We start from the raw sequence: 15,521 nt of genomic DNA, 5'->3' as shown, positions 1-15,521 counted from the left end.
CCCCGCTTCTAATCTATTCCCTTCATAATTTTATATGTTTCTGTAATATCACCCTCTCTCATTCTTCTAAATTCCAATGAGTATAGTCCTAGTCTGCTCAATTTTTCCTCTTAAGGCAATGCATTCAAATCCAGAAACAACCTCGTGAACCTCCTCTGCACACCGTCCAGTGCCAGTACATCCTTTCTCGAGTAAGGAGACCAAAACTGTACACAGTACTCCAGGTATGGCCTCACCAACACCCTATCCTGCTGCACTGTAACTTCTCTGTTTTTAAACTCAAACTCTCTGGCAATGAAGGACAATATTCCATTTGCCTTCTTAATCACCTGCTGCACCTGCAAACCAACTTTTTGTGATTCATGCGCATGGACACCCAGGTCCCTTTGCACAGCAGTATGCTGTAATTTTTCATTATGTAAATAATATTCCATTTTGTTGCTGTTTCTGTCAAAATCGATGACCTCACATTTACCAGCATAGTACTTCATCTGCCTGACCCTTGTGCACTCACTTAACCTATGTCTCGCCTGGCTTCCTGGAGCTCAGTGCTGTGCTTGTGGATTTGTGCTGTAGCATCAGTGTGTGAGCAATGTGAAAGCTCCAGACAGTTTGATCCATCTACTTCACCAGGAAGGAGCCTGCCTGCTGTCACTCAGTGCATCTCAGTTCCTCCATTTACTAGCAGTGTCTAGTCAAACGCGAGAGATCAATGTGTCAGGGATCACACATGGGGAGAAAGGGGATGGAGAGTTCAGGAGGAGGACAATGTAGGCTGTAAAATTGAAAGGATCAGGCAGCATTGCAAGGCTGTGATAGGCAGGGAGACACAGGATGGGACAGACTATACTAAGATGTGCAGGTTAGATGATTAACCGTGGTAAATGTGGGGTTATGGGGATAGGGTAGGATGCTGTTCAGATGGTCAGAGCAGATTTGATTGGCCAAGTGACTTCTACCAGCACTGTAGGGATTGTATGATTCTACAAAGTAGGGACGATGGTACAAGGACCCTGCAGAGGGATACAGATAGGTTAAGGGAGTGAGCGAAAACCTGGGAAGTGGAATATATTGTGGGAAAATTTGAGATTAAGCACTTTAGCAGGAAGAATATAGGAGCTGAATATTATTTAAATGGAGAAAAGAACTACAGAAAGTTACAGAACAGACGGATTTGGGAGTCCTCGTGCATGAATCACAAAAATGCTAACAACCAAGTTCAGCAGGTAATAGGGAAGGCAAATGGAACACTGGCCTTTATTTCAAAGGGAATGGATGACAAGAGTCTGGAGGTTTTGTTAAAACTCTACAAGGTACTGGCCAGACCACAGCTGCAGTACTATGAACAATTTGGGCCTGTTAACTAAGGAGCGATATACTGGCATTGGAGGCAATCCAGAAAAAGTTCACCCAACTGATCTGAGGTATGGAGGGACTGTCTCATGTTTGAATAGTTTGGACCTGTGTTCATTGGAATTTAGAAGAGTGAGAGGTGACCTTATTGAAATGTTTAAGAGCCTGAGGGGGCTTGAGAGGGGACATGCGGAGAAGTTGTTTCCCCCTGTGGGAGAGCCCAGGACCAGAGGGGCATTATCTCTGAGTGAAGGGGTCACTTATTCAAGCAGAGATGAGGGGGAATTTCTTCTCCCAGAGGAGAGTGAATCTGTTGAATTCTTTACTACAGAGGCCTTTTAGGGCTATGTTGTTAAGTATGTTCAAGGCTGAGAAAGATAGATTTTTAGTCAGTTGGGGGAATTGAGTGTAATGGGGTAATGGGTAGAAAGTTGAGTTGAGCATTATCAGATCAGCCATATGTCATTAAATGACAGAATAGACTTAATGGGCTGAATGGCCTGCTACTGCTCCTGCATTTTACGATCTGGTGGTCTTATCTCTCCTCTCTTCTTCCCTTATATTCGTCTACACCACAGCGTCCTGAACTAACATGATACCTGTCCTGTTCACCCACCCCCTTCCTGTGCTCCCTCAACTCCATCCCTCCCTCTACTCCCTTGTGTCTGTCCCTCCACTCCCTTCCCTCCTGCATTCCATTGCTATTCTGGAAAACGGCTGGTCAGATTCAGGGTGTGACCTCAGGTCAGACTCTCAAGATCCACTTTCCCTTTTGGTTTCTCTTGGACCCTTCGTGAGGATTGAGAGGCAACACCACCATCTAGTGGGGACAGCATGTAGTGAAGATCTGAACAGCAAAACATACAACTCCACAACTTCAGTTTCTGGTCTTGGTGCATCACATCAAAATTAACCAGAAAAATAATTCGCTCTCTACTACCAGAGGAAGGATGTGATTGTACTGGAAGGGAGTGCAGAGGAGATTCACCAGGATATTAAAAACCAAAAGAATTGTGGATACTGTAAATCAGGAACAAAAACAGAAGTTGCTGGAAAAGCTCAGCAGATCTGGCAGCATCTGTGAAGAAAAAATCAGATTTAACGTTTTGGGTCCAGTGACCCTTCCTCAAACCCTGCCTCCTTTCTGAGGAGGGGTCACCAGACCCCAAACATTAACCCTGATTTTTCCTTTACAGGTACTGCCAGACCTGCTGAGCTTTTCCAGGAACTTTGTTTTTGTTCACCAGGGTATTGCCTGGAATGGAGCAGTTTGACTGTGCAGAGAGGCTGGATAGGCTCAGGTTGCTTTCTTTGGAGCAGAGAAGGTAAAGGGAGAGTCTGATAAAAATATATATGATCGGACAAAGGGTCAAAACACAGGGGCACACTTTTAAAGTGAATGGCAGGGGGATTAGAGGGGATTTGAAAAAGGTATTTTTCATTCAGAGGGTGATGGGGGTCAGGAATGCACTGTGTGGGAGGGAAGTTGAGGTAGAAAACCTCACAATCTTTAAAATACCCCAGAGGAGCATGTCAAGTGTCCTAACATTCAAGGCAATGCATTTAAGACAGCAATGTGGGACAAGAGCAGAGAGGGGTACATTTTTGGTGATGTAGACCCAATGAGCCAAAGGGCCTCTTCTGTACTGTATGATTGTATCACTTGAGATTTTAGATGATCAAAAGCTTGGTGTTCCACTGAAGAGTGTATCACTGTGTTGCTGTGAGTGGTATGTCAGTGGGTTACAGTGAGTAGTATGTGAGTGGGTTACAGTGAGGGGTGTGTCATTATGTTACTGTGAGGGGTGTGTCAATGTGTTACAATGAGGGATGTCTCATTTCTGTTACACTGAGGGGTGTGATAGTGTGTTACAGTGAGAGGTGTGTCAGTGTGTTACAGTGAGGGTTGTGTCAGTGTGTTACAGTGAGGGGTGTGTCATTTTGTTACAGTGAGGCGTGTGTCAGTGTGTTACAGTGAGGCATGTGTCATTTTGTTACACTGAGGGGTATGTCAGTGTGCTACAGTGAGGGGGTATGTCAGTGTGCTACAGTGAGGGGTGTGTCAGTGTGTTACAGTGAGGGGTGTGTCAGTGTGTTACAGTGACTGGTGTGTCAGTGTGTTACAGTGAGGGGTGTGTCAGTGTGTTACAGTGAGGGGGTGTGTCAGTATGTTACAGTGAGGGGGTGTGTCAGTGTGTTACTGTGAGAGATGTTTCAGTGTGTTACAGTGAGGGGTGTGTCAGTGTGTTACAGTGAGGGGGTGTGTCAGTGTGTTACAGTGACTGGTGTGTCAGTGTGTTACTGTGAGAGATGTTTCAGTGTGTTACAGTGAGGGGGTGTGTCAGTGTGTTACAGTGAGGGGGTGTGTCAGTGTCTTACAGTGAGGGGGTGTGTCAGTGTCTTACAGTGAGAGATATTTCAGTGTGTTACAGTGAGGCGTGTGTCACTGTATTACAGTGACTGGTGTGTCAGTGTGTTACAGTGAGGGGTGTATCAGTGTGTTACAGTGACTGGTGTGTCAGTGTGTTACTGTGAGAGATGTTTCAGTGTGTTACAGTGAGGCGTGTGTCAGTGTGTTACAGTGAGGGGTGTGTCAGTGTGTTACAGTGACTGGTGTGTCAGTGTGTTACAGTGAGAGGTGTATCAGTGTGTTACAGTGACTGGTGTGTCAGTGTGTTACTGTGAGAGATGTTTCAGTGTGTTACAGTGAGGCGTGTGTCAGTGTGTTACAGTGAGGGGTGTGTCAGTGTGTTACAGTGACTGGTGTGTCAGTGTGTTACAGTGAGGGGTGTATCAGTGTGTTACAGTGACTGGTGTGTCAGTGTGTTACTGTGAGAGATGTTTCAGTGTGTTACAGTGAGGGGTGTGTCAGTGTGTTACAGTGAGGGATGTTTCAGTGTGTTACAGTGAGGCGTGTGTCACTGTATTACAGTGAGGGGTGTGTCAGTGTTTTACATTGAGGGGTGTGTCAGAAGTTTACAGTGAGTGGTGTATCAGTGTGTTACAGTGAGAGATGTGTCAGTGTGTTACAGTGAGGGGTGTGTCAGTGTGTTACAGTGAGGGGGTGTGTCAGTGTGTTACAGTGAGAGATGTTTCAGTGTGTTACAGTGAGGCGTGTGTCACTGTATTACAGTGAGGGGTGTGTCAGTGTTTTACATTGAGGGGTGTGTCAGAAGTTTACAGTGAGAGATGTGTCAGTGTGTTACAGTGAGGGGTATGTCAGTGTGCTACAGTGAGGGGTATGTCAGTGTGCTACAGTGACTGGTGTGTCAGTGTGTTACAGTGAGAGATGTTTCAGTGTGTTACAGTGAGGCGTGTGTCACTGTATTACAGTGAGGGGTGTGTCAGTGTTTTACATTGAGGGGTGTGTCAGAAGTTTACAGTGAGAGATGTGTCAGTGTGTTACAGTGAGGGGTATGTCAGTGTGCTACAGTGAGGGGTGTGTCAGTGTGTTACAGTGAAGGGTGTGTCAGTGTGTTACAGTGACTGGTGTGTCAGTGTGTTACTGTGAGAGATGTTTCAGTGTGTTACAGTGAGGGGTATGTCAGTGTGTTACAGTGAGAGATGTTTCAGTGTGTTACAGTGAGGGGGTGTGTCAGTATGTTACAGTGAGGGGGTGTGTCAGTGTGTTACAGTGACTGGTGTGTCAGTGTGTTACTGTGAGAGATGTTTCAGTGTGTTACAGTGAGGGGTATGTCAGTGTGTTACAGTGAGGGGTGTGTCAGTGTGTTACAGTGAGGGGGTGTGTCAGTGTGTTACAGTGACTGGTGTGTCAGTGTGTTACTGTGAGAGATGTTTCAGTGTGTTACAGTCTGTCACTGTATTACAGTGAGAGGTGTGTCAGTGTTTTACATTGAGGGGTGTGTCAGAAGTTTACAGTGAGTGGTGTGTCACGGTGTTACAGTGGGAGATGTGTCAGTGTGTTACAGTGAGGGGTGTGTCACTGTATTACAGTGAGGGGTGTGTCAGTGTGTTACAGTGAGGGTTGTGTCAGTGTGTTACAGTGACTGGTGTGTCAGTGTGTTACTGTGAGAGATGTTTCAGTGTGTTACAGTGAGGCGTGTGTCACTGTGTTACAGTGAGGGGTGTGTCATTGTGTTACAGTGAGGGGTGTGTCAGCATGTTACAGTGAGCGGGTGTGTCAGTGTGTTACTGTGAGAGATGTTTCAGTGTGTTACAGTGAGGGGTGTGTCAGTGTGTTACAGTGAGGGGGTGTGTCAGTGTGTTACAGTGACTGGCGTGTCAGTGTGTTACTGTGAGAGATGTTTCAGTGTATTACAGTGAGGGGTGTGTCAGTGTTTTACATTGAGGGGTGTGTCAGAAGTTTACAGTGAGTGGTGTGTCACGGTGTTACAGTGTGAGATGTGTCAGTGTATTACAGTGAGGGGGTGTGTCAGTGTCTTACAGTGAGGGGGTGTGTCAGTGTGTTTCAGTGAGAGATGTTTCAGTGTGTTACAGTGAGGGGTGTGTCAGTGTGTTACAGTGAGGGGTGTGTCAGTGTGTTACAGTGAGGGGGGTGTCAGTGTGTTACAGTGAGGGATGTTTCAGTGTGTTACAGTGAGGCGTGTGTCAGTGTGTTACAGTGAGGGGTGTGTCAGTGTGTTACAGTGAGGGGTGGTTCAGTGTGTTACAGTGAGGGGGTGTGTCAGTGTGTTACAGTGAGGGGGTGTGTCAGTGTGTTACAGTGAGGGGGTGTGTCAGTGTGTTACAGTGAGAGATGTTTCAGTGTGTTACAGTGATGCGTGTGTCACTGTTTTACAGTGAGGGCTGGTTCAGTGTGTTACAGTGAGGGGGTGTATCAGTGTGTTACAGTGACTGTTGTGTCAGTGTGTTACAGTGAGAGATGTTTCAGTGTGTTACACTGAGGGGTGGTTCAGTGTGTTACAGTGAGGGGTGTATCAGTATGTTACAGTGACTGGTGTGTTAGTGTGTTACTGTGAGAGATGTTTCAGTGTGTTACAGTGAGGGGTGTGTCAGTGTTTTACATTGAGGGGTGTGTCAGAAGTTTACAGTGATTGGTGTGTCACGGTGTTACAGTGAGGGGTGTGTCAGTGTGTTACAGTGAGGGGGTGTGTCAGTGTGTTACAGTGACTGGTGTGTCAGTGTGTTACAGTGAGGGGTGTATCAGTATGTTACAGTGACTGGTGTGTCAGTGTGTTACAGTGAGAGATGTTTCAGTGTGTTACAGTGAGGCGTGTGTCAGTGTATTACAGTGAGGGGTGTGTCAGTGTTTTACATTGAGGGGTGTGTCAGAAGTTTACAGTGAGTGGTGTGTCACGGTGTTACAGTGAGGGGTGTGTCAGTGTGTTACAGTGAGGGGGTGTGTCAGTGTGTTACAGTGACTGGTGTGTCAGTGTGTTACAGTGAGGGGTGTGTCAGTGTGTTACAGTGAGGGGTGTATCAGTATGTTACAGTGACTGGTGTGTCACTGTGTTACAGTGAGGCGTGTGTCAGTGTATTACAGTGAGGGGTGTATCAGTATGTTACAGTGACTGGTGTGTCAGTGTGTTACAGTGAGAGATGTTTCAGTGTGTTACAGTGAGGCGTGTGTCAGTGTATTACAGTGAGGGGTGTGTCAGTGTTTTACATTGAGGGGTGTGTCAGAAGTTTACAGTGAGTGGTGTGTCACGGTGTTACAGTGAGGGGTGTGTCAGTGTGTTACAGTGAGGGTTGTGTCAGTGTGTTACAGTGACTGGTGTGTCAGTATGTTACAGTGAGGGGTGTGTCAGTGTGTTACAGTGCAGAATTTTGTCAGTGTGTTACAGTGAGGGATCTGCCAGTGTATTACAGTGACTAGTGTGTCAGTGTTTTACACTGACGGGTGTTTCAGCAGGTTACAGTGAGGGGTTCATCAGTGTGTTACAGTGATTAGTGTGCCAGCGATTTATAGTGAGTAGTTAGTTGGAGTCTTACAGTGAGTTTAATGAAACATGCAGAAAGAAATTTGAAGAGTTATTGCACAATTTTCCCGTCGTACGAAATCATATGAGAACAGAATTATCACGTTATATCAGAACTGACTGTGTTGTGTACAGGTTGTGGTCACCTCATTACAGGAAAAGTGTGAAGGAGTAAAAAAGCAATTCACATAAATAGTTTGAGCAATGAGAATGTTCAGAAACAAGGATAAGTCGAAGAAGACAGAACTGTTCATCTTGGACAGAAGAATGATTAAAGGAGATTTGACAGAGGTTTACCAAATCATGGGCAAGGCTCAATAGTGTCAATATGAAGAAGTTGCTTCCACACATAAATGGAACAAGAACAAGAGGGATGTAGGTTTAAAGTGATGTACAAAAGAAACTTGTGCGATAGGAGTGAGGGACGTGGAGTATAAAATTGGCGTGTCATATTGCAGCTGTATGTCACATTAGTTAGGCCACATTTGGAATAATGTGTACAGTTCTGGCCACCACACTGTAGGAAGAATGTGGAGCCTTTGGAGAGGTAACTGAAATAGTTCACCTGGATGTTGCCCGGTTTGAAGGGTGTTAACTATGAGAAGAAATTCAAAAACCTTGGTTTGTTTTTCCTTGAACATCGAAGAATGAGCGTATGACCTGACAGAAGTTTACAAATTTCTGAAAGGTGTGTATAGATGGATAGTCACGATCTTTTTTCCAGGGTGGAAATGTCAGTTACTAGGGAACATAGGTTTAAGATAAAAGGGCGAAAGTTTGAATGATGTGAGAGGCAGGTTTTTTTATACCTAAGTACCTGGAATGTGCTGCCAGAGCAGGTGGAGGCAGATACAAAAACAATATTAAGGGGCATCATGACAGAAATATGAACAGGCAGAGAATAGACGGGTTAAGACAACGTAGAGGCAAAACGATTTTCAAACATAAGAACCAGGAGCAGGAGTAGGCCATCTGGCCCTTCGAGCCTGTCCTACCAATCAATAAGATTATGGCTGATCTTTTCATGGCCTCAGATCCACTTACCCATCCTCTCACCGTAATCCTTAATTCTTCTACTATTCAAAAAATGATCGATCTTAACCTTAAAAATATTAGACGAGGAAGCCTCAACTACTTTGCTTGGCAGGGAATTCTGCAGATTCACAAGCCTTTGAGTAACGAAATTCCTCCTCAACTCAGTCCTAAGTCTGATCCCCCTTATTTTGATGCCGTACCCCTTTGTTCTAGTTTCACCCGCCTGTGGAAAAATCCTCCTTGCTTGTATGCTATCTATTACCTTCATAGTTTTCTGTATTTCCATAAGATCCCCACCCCAATTATTCTAAACTCCAATGAATATAACCCCAGTCTATTTGATCTGTCCTCATGAGCCAACCTTCTGAACTCTGGAATTAACCCAGTTAACCTCCCCTGCACCCTCTCCAGTGCCAGTACCTCCTTTCTCAAGTAAGGAGATCAAAACTGCATGCAGTACTCCAGGTGTGGCCTCACCAACACTTATACAGCTGGAACAAAAACTCCCTCCTTTTAAATTCAGTCCCTCTAGCAATGAAGGACAATATTCCATTGTCTTCTTAATCACCTGCTGCACCTGCAAACCAACTGTTTTTGATTCATGCACAAGTACACCCAGGTCCCTCCGTTAAGCAGCGTGCTGTAATCTTTCATCAATCAAATAATAATCCTTTTTACTGTAATTCCCACCAAAATGGATCCAGACCTTTACCCACTCACTTAAACTATCTATATTCGTCCGCAAATTTTCAGATTCCTCTGCACGCTTTGTTCTCCAACTCATCTTAATGTCAACTGCAAACTTTCATACACTACATGTGGTCCCCAAATCCAAATCATCTGTGTAAATTATAAACACATGCGGTCCCAGCATTAATCCTTGAGGCACACCACAGGTCACTAATCACAATCAGAAAAGCACTCATTTATCCCCACGCTTTGCTTCCTGTTAGTTAACCAATCCTCTATCCATGCTAATCCATTCCGCGTAGCACCTTGCACTTTTATCTTGCGTAGCAGCCTATTGAACAGTACCTTGTCAAATGCCTTTTGGAAATCCAGATACACCACATTTACTGGGTCCCCATTGTCCACTGTGCTTATAATGTCTTCCTAGAATTCCATGCAAATTAATCAGGCATTACTTGCCTTTCATGAACACCTGTTGCATCCAACTAATGGGACAATTTATGATAACAAAGTGTGGGGCTGGATTAACACAGCAGGCCAAGCAACGTCTTAGGAGCACAAAAGCTGATGTTTCAGGCCTAGACCCTTCATCAGAAAAGGGACAATTTATGTCTGGTTGTCTTGCTATTTCTTCCATGATGATAAATTCAAGCATTCCCCCGCTACAGAAGTTAAGCTAACTGGCCGATAAGTCCCCAAGTTTTGTCTGCCTCCTTTTTTGAACAGTGGTGTCACATTTTCTATTTTCCAATCCGCTGGAACTGCACCAGAGTCCAGCGAATTTTGGAAAATTACCAGGAGTGCATTTGCTATTACTCCTACCATCTCTTTAGTACCCTGGGATCTGTCAGGGCTAGGGGACTTGTCTACTGTTAGGTTCATTAGCTTACCCAACACTAACTGTTTTGTGATAGTAATCATGTCTAAGTCCTCAGCCACCTTAATCTCTTTGTCACCAATTACTGGCAAGTTCTTTGAGTCCTCCACTGTGAAGACCAATACAAAATACCCAGTGTTATTTATATTTTGGCTTAGAAAGACATGATGAGTTGGCACAGCCTTGGTGGGCCAAAGGGCCTGTTCCTGTGCTGTACAGTTCTATGTTCTTGATTTGAAAAAAGACTTTTACATGCAGCAAGTAGTTGGGGTCTGAAATGCTCTGCCTGGAAATGTGGAGGCAGGTTCAATTGAGGTATTCAAGAGGGCATTGGATGCCAATTTAGATAGAAATAATGCGCAGGGTTATGAAGAAATGGCAGGAGATTGGCACCTGGTAAAGATGCTTGTTTGAAGACTGGTCGAGATATAACGTGTTGAATGGCCTTTGTCAGCACTGGATTAAATTGAGTAATTCAATGACTTGAAGCTGGCAGTCCATTTGATCAGTGAGCATAGGAAATGACGTGTGAATGTGTCATGGTCAGAATGAGGAGTGAGGTGGAGAACCCCCACAGAAAACACAGTCACCCCATAATACGAAGACACAGAAAAATGAAAATAATGTACGACATCAAGAAATACAGGATCTTCAAACTGTCATCTCCCCGAATCCATTCTGACAAAAGATATTTTACAAAAATGTAACATCAAGCACTATTTTGACATGATTATGTAAACTTTCTCTTTCTAGGGGGATGCAGGGCCACAGGGACCTCCTGGACCTCCAGGGGAGGATGGCGATAGGGTGAGTCAGGGGCTGGGCTGTATTTAATTCACACATTCTCTCCTGGACACGGTTTCTCAGGAAAAAAGAGGAGGATTAACACAGTCTCACTGCATCTGTTCCAGGGTGATGATGGAGAAGCAGGACCAAGAGGATTACCAGGTGAACCTGTGAGTACTGACCACTCCCAAAAGCTACAGTAAGGAGTGAGGGGTATATCAGGGTGTTACACTGGGGGGTATGGGGTATGTCAGGGTGTTACACTGAGGGGTGTGGGGTATATCAGGGTGTTACACTGAGGGGTGTGGGGAATAACAGGGTGTTACAGTGAGGGGAGTGGAGTACATCAGGTGTTACACTGAGGAATATGGAGTATATCAGAGAGTTACAGTGAGGGAAGTGGGGTCTGTCAGGGTCATACAGCGAGGGGTGTCGGGTATGTCAGGGTGTTACAGTGAGTGGAGTGGGATATATCAGGTGTTACACCGAGGGGTGTGGGGTATATCAGTGTGTTACTGTGATGAGTATGGGGTATATCAGGGTGTTACAGTTAAGGGTGTGGGTTATATCAGGGTGTTACAGTGAGGAGTGTGAGTTGGTTCAGTGTACTGGCCAGTGTGGGAGATGAGATTGATCATTGCCTCTTACTTCCCATTATAGGGCCCTCGTGGATTGTTGGGCCCAAAGGGACCTGCTGGACCTTCAGGACCCCCAGTAAGTATCATTCAGACGGCATATTGTGGTGTGATGTCAAGCTGATGATTACTGCCTGTTACAAAACGCTTGTTGCACTGTCCCTGACAGTTGTTATCTGCTCTCTGAGCTTGCACAGCTGGTGTGATGCAGAATTTAAGCTCTAGCACCATCTTTTTACAGACTGTTAATACCTGAAAGCGCATGGTGTTGTCTCCCTCAGAGATAGCAACAACTGCAGATGCTGGAGTCAGAGATAACACAGTGTGAAGCTGAAGCAACACAGCATGCCAGGCAGCGTCAGAGGAGCAGGAAAGTTGACATTTCGGGTCAGGACCCTTCTTCTCAAACATTTCTGAAGAAAAGTCCCAACCCAAAACATCAACAGTCACTAATCCTATTTCATCTGGTGATCTCCCCTCCTAGGCCTCCATCTACTTCCTTCTCTAAATTCACAACCACTAATGCCAGGGCAGACCCGTTGTTTCTACCTTCTGCTGCCCTACAGGACTCATCTCTTCATACCTCAACTTGATTTTTATCCCCTGTCATGTCCCTCCTGGCTTACATCCACAATTATTCTCCCCACACTCTGCCTTCACCCCCCCACATTCCTTCTTCACTCCCCACACTTCTCCTTCGCTCCCCACAGTCCACCTTCACTCCCCACACTTTGCCTTCAGTCCCCCACTCCTCCTTCGCTCCCCACACTCCTCCTTCACTCCCCACACTTCGCCTTCACTCCCCACACTTCGCCTTCAGTCCCACACTCCTCCTTCACTCCCCACATTCCTTCTTCACACCCCACACTCCTCCTTCACTCCCCACACTCCTCCTTCGCTCCCCACACTCCTCCTTTGCTCCCCACACTTCGCCTTCACTCCCCACACTTCACCTTCACTCCCCACACTTCACCTTCAGCCCCCACACTCCTCCTTCACTCCCCACACTTCACCTTCAGTCCCCTACTCCTCCTTTGCTCCCCACGCTCTGCCTTCACTCCCCACACTCCTCCTTCATTCCCCATACTCCACCTTCACTCCCTACACTCCGCCTTCACTCCCCACACTCCGCCTTCGCTCCCCACACCCTGCCTTCGCTCCCCACACTTTGCCTTCAGCCCCCACACTCCTCCTTCACTCCCCACACTTCGCCTTCAGCCCCCACACTCCTCCTTCACTCCCCACACTTCACCTTCAGCCCTCACACTCCTCCTTCACTCCCCCCACTTCGTCTTCAGCCCCCACACTCCTCCTTCACTCCCCACATTTCGCCTTCACTCCCCTCACTCCTTCTTCACTCCCCAAAGCCCCATGGCACCTTCCTATGCAAAGGCAGAAGGTGTAACACCTGCCCAGTTATTTCCTGTGTCCCCACCATCCAATTTACATGCACTTCACTCAATCCAGTCTACTGCATTTGCTGCTCACATTTACTGGTCTCCTCTACATTGGAAAAATGAAGTGTAGACTGGGTGACTACTTCACAGAACAATGGGGCATTCTGTTGGTAAAAATTATCCTGAGCTTCTGGTTTCCTGCCACTTTAACACTCCACCCTGTTCCCTAACTAACAATACTGTCTCAGGCCTGCTGCAATGTTGCAGCAAAGATCAGCCAAGGTGGAAGAACGATGCCTCATTTTCCATTTGGGGACCCTGCAGCCCTCTGGACTCAACATGAAGTTCAATAATTTTAGGGCCTGAGCACTTTTTCCCATGTTCTTACCCCAACCTCTACACCCCATGCCTTGTCATTACATGGGCTGTCACCACAAACAACCCATTGTCAGCCACTACCGATCCCTATTAGCACTTATTCATTCTCCCAGGCTGATCTTTACCCACTCCTTTGTCTGATTTCCATCTGATTTCCTCTCTCTCTGGGCTCCATGTACACTTACCATTTGCTATTCCCCCCCCAACCCTGCCTCAACTTTAGCATATCCACCAGCCTTTTCCCTAGCTACAATCAATTCTGAAGAAGATATTGGACCCGAAACATAAACTCTGATTTCTCTCCACAGATGCTGCCAGACCTGCTGAGTTTTTCCAACAACTTCTGTTTCTGTTACTTCAGACAGTCCATCCTGAATGGTCAGTATGAGTGCCGATTGGCTGTCGGCGATATGAGGTTTACAAGTATTGAACAATTTAACACGGAAGGAGGCTATTTGGCCCATTGTTGGTACTGACTCTGTCAGAGAACTTTCTAGTCGGACCTCACAACGACTCTATCCCCAATATATTGTGTTTTTCTGCATCAAGTGTTGGTTCGATTCTTTTGTCATTGAATTTGTGTCTTCCACCCTGTTTGTAAAACAAGTTTCTTCCCATGTGGCTTCTCACTTTCACTGATTCCTTTCTCCCTCTGGTCACTGACTCTCCTGCCACTTCCTCCTCACTGACTGGAATGATCTAAACCCCTCATGATCTTTAACACCTTGATTAAATCCTCCCCTCCCTTAACCTTGTTGTCCTATGGTGAGCTGCCTTTTTGAACTGCTGCAGTCCAGGTGCTGTAAGTAGACCCACAATGCCCTTAAGGAGGGAATTCCAGGATTTTGGCCCAGCAACAGTGCAGGACTGACATTAAATTTTAAGTCAAGATGGTGAGTGGGTTGGAGGGGACTTGAAGGTGCTTGTATCTGCTGCCCTTGTCTTTCCAGATGGAAGTGGTCAGGGGTTTGGAAGGTGCTGTCAAAGGACCTTTGGTGAATTTCTGCATCTTGTAAATAGTATACACTGCTGCTACTGAATATCAGTGGTGGAGGGAGCTGATGCTTGTGGATGTTGTACCAATCAAGAAAACTGCTTTGGCCTGGATCATTTCAAACTTCTTGAGTGTTGTTGGGGCTGCTCCCATCCAGGCAAGTGGGGAGTATTCCATCACATTCCTGATTTGTGCCTTGTAGATGGTGGACAGGCTTTGAGGAGTCAGGAGATGAGTTACTCGCTACAGTATTTCCAGCTTCTGACCTGCTCTTGTAGCCACTGTGTTAGTGCGGTGAGTCCAGTTGAGTTTCTGGTCAATGGTAACCCTCAGGATGTTGATAGTGGGGGATTCAGTGATAGTAACACCATAGATTATCAAGAGACAATGTCTCTTATTAGAGGTGGTCATTGTCTGGCATTTGTGTGGCGTGCATGTTCCTTACCACTTGTCACTCCAAGCCTGAATATTGTCCAGATCTTGTTACATGTGAACAAGGACTGCATCAGTATCTGAGGAGATGCGAATGGCGCTGAACATTGTGCAATCATCGACGAACATCCCCACTTCTGACCCTATGATGGAGGGAAGGTGTTGTTTTTTGTGATATCCAGATTTGCAGTCACTTAGAAGCAAGTTTGCTCATAGCTGGACCTCAGTGTAAACTGGCCACAAAGATTGAATGATCTCTTTGAGAGAGCAAGATGTGTAGATTCTGGAGTCAAAGTTAATACAGTGTGGAGCTGGAGGCACACAGCAGGTCCTGATGAAGGGTCCAGGCCTAAAATGTCGACTTTCCTGCTCCTCTGCTGCTGCCTGACCTGCTGTGTTCATCCAACTCCGCACTTGAGTGATCAATCTCTCTGATGTGGATTTTCTTTTTCCAGCAGCAATTTGAATCTGGTGCCAGGGCAAGGGGAGAGAGAGATTACAAACAATCACGTGGCAGTGTTACATTAGAACGAAAGGCCACAGTATTAATACAGAAACTTTCATTGACATTGCCAGAGAGTGCACTCAATGATTATGTTATAATAAAGATACAGACTCAAACAGAAACACAAACTTATCAATAAAATAAACGATATGTGGCTGTTCTTATGAAGCAATTTGACACAACTATCAAATGCAAGATTTGTTCTCCTGGCCAGTGAGGGTGTTTTTCTGTGAAGTTAGTAGCCAATTAAAGGCCAGTTTAATGTCATTCAAAAATGTGCAACATTTTTGGGAGTTTTTGCAACATGTCCAACAGTTTTGAGGTGGAGATTCTTTTGTCAGTTCAGGGTGTAATGGAAGGTGTGAGACCCCACCAGAAAATGTGTGCAGTACCTTCACAGAGTTTAATGTATGAAACCCTCAGGGGATGTGATGTAGACATACAGAGAATAACATTTGGGATTTCCACATTATTCTAAGTTTGTGGATTCCCATGGCTACGTTCAGCTTCATTGGAGCAGTGATGATGAGCATACTGCT

The 15,521-nt window shown here is 45.8% G+C and overlaps 1 protein-coding gene across 2 annotated transcripts in view; it reads left to right on the top strand.

Moving 5' to 3' along the window:
• col5a1 (procollagen, type V, alpha 1) overlaps positions 1–15,521 on the top strand; it is a 322,312-nt gene that overhangs the window by 214,175 nt on the left and 92,616 nt on the right. For both annotated transcript variants that reach the window (XM_059638382.1, XM_059638381.1), the window contains exons 19-21: positions 10,609–10,662; positions 10,767–10,811; positions 11,302–11,355. In XM_059638382.1, coding sequence (XP_059494365.1) covers positions 10,609–10,662; positions 10,767–10,811; positions 11,302–11,355 — 153 coding nt within the window. The remainder of the gene's footprint in view (positions 1–10,608; positions 10,663–10,766; positions 10,812–11,301; positions 11,356–15,521) is intronic.

Source organism: Stegostoma tigrinum, chromosome 29, assembly GCF_030684315.1.
Source record: "Stegostoma tigrinum isolate sSteTig4 chromosome 29, sSteTig4.hap1, whole genome shotgun sequence".
In the NCBI taxonomy this organism is placed as follows: Eukaryota; Metazoa; Chordata; class Chondrichthyes; order Orectolobiformes; family Stegostomatidae; genus Stegostoma; species Stegostoma tigrinum.
The sequence above is the reverse complement of the archived record's forward strand: the minus strand, read 5'-3'. Positions and strand labels throughout refer to the sequence as shown.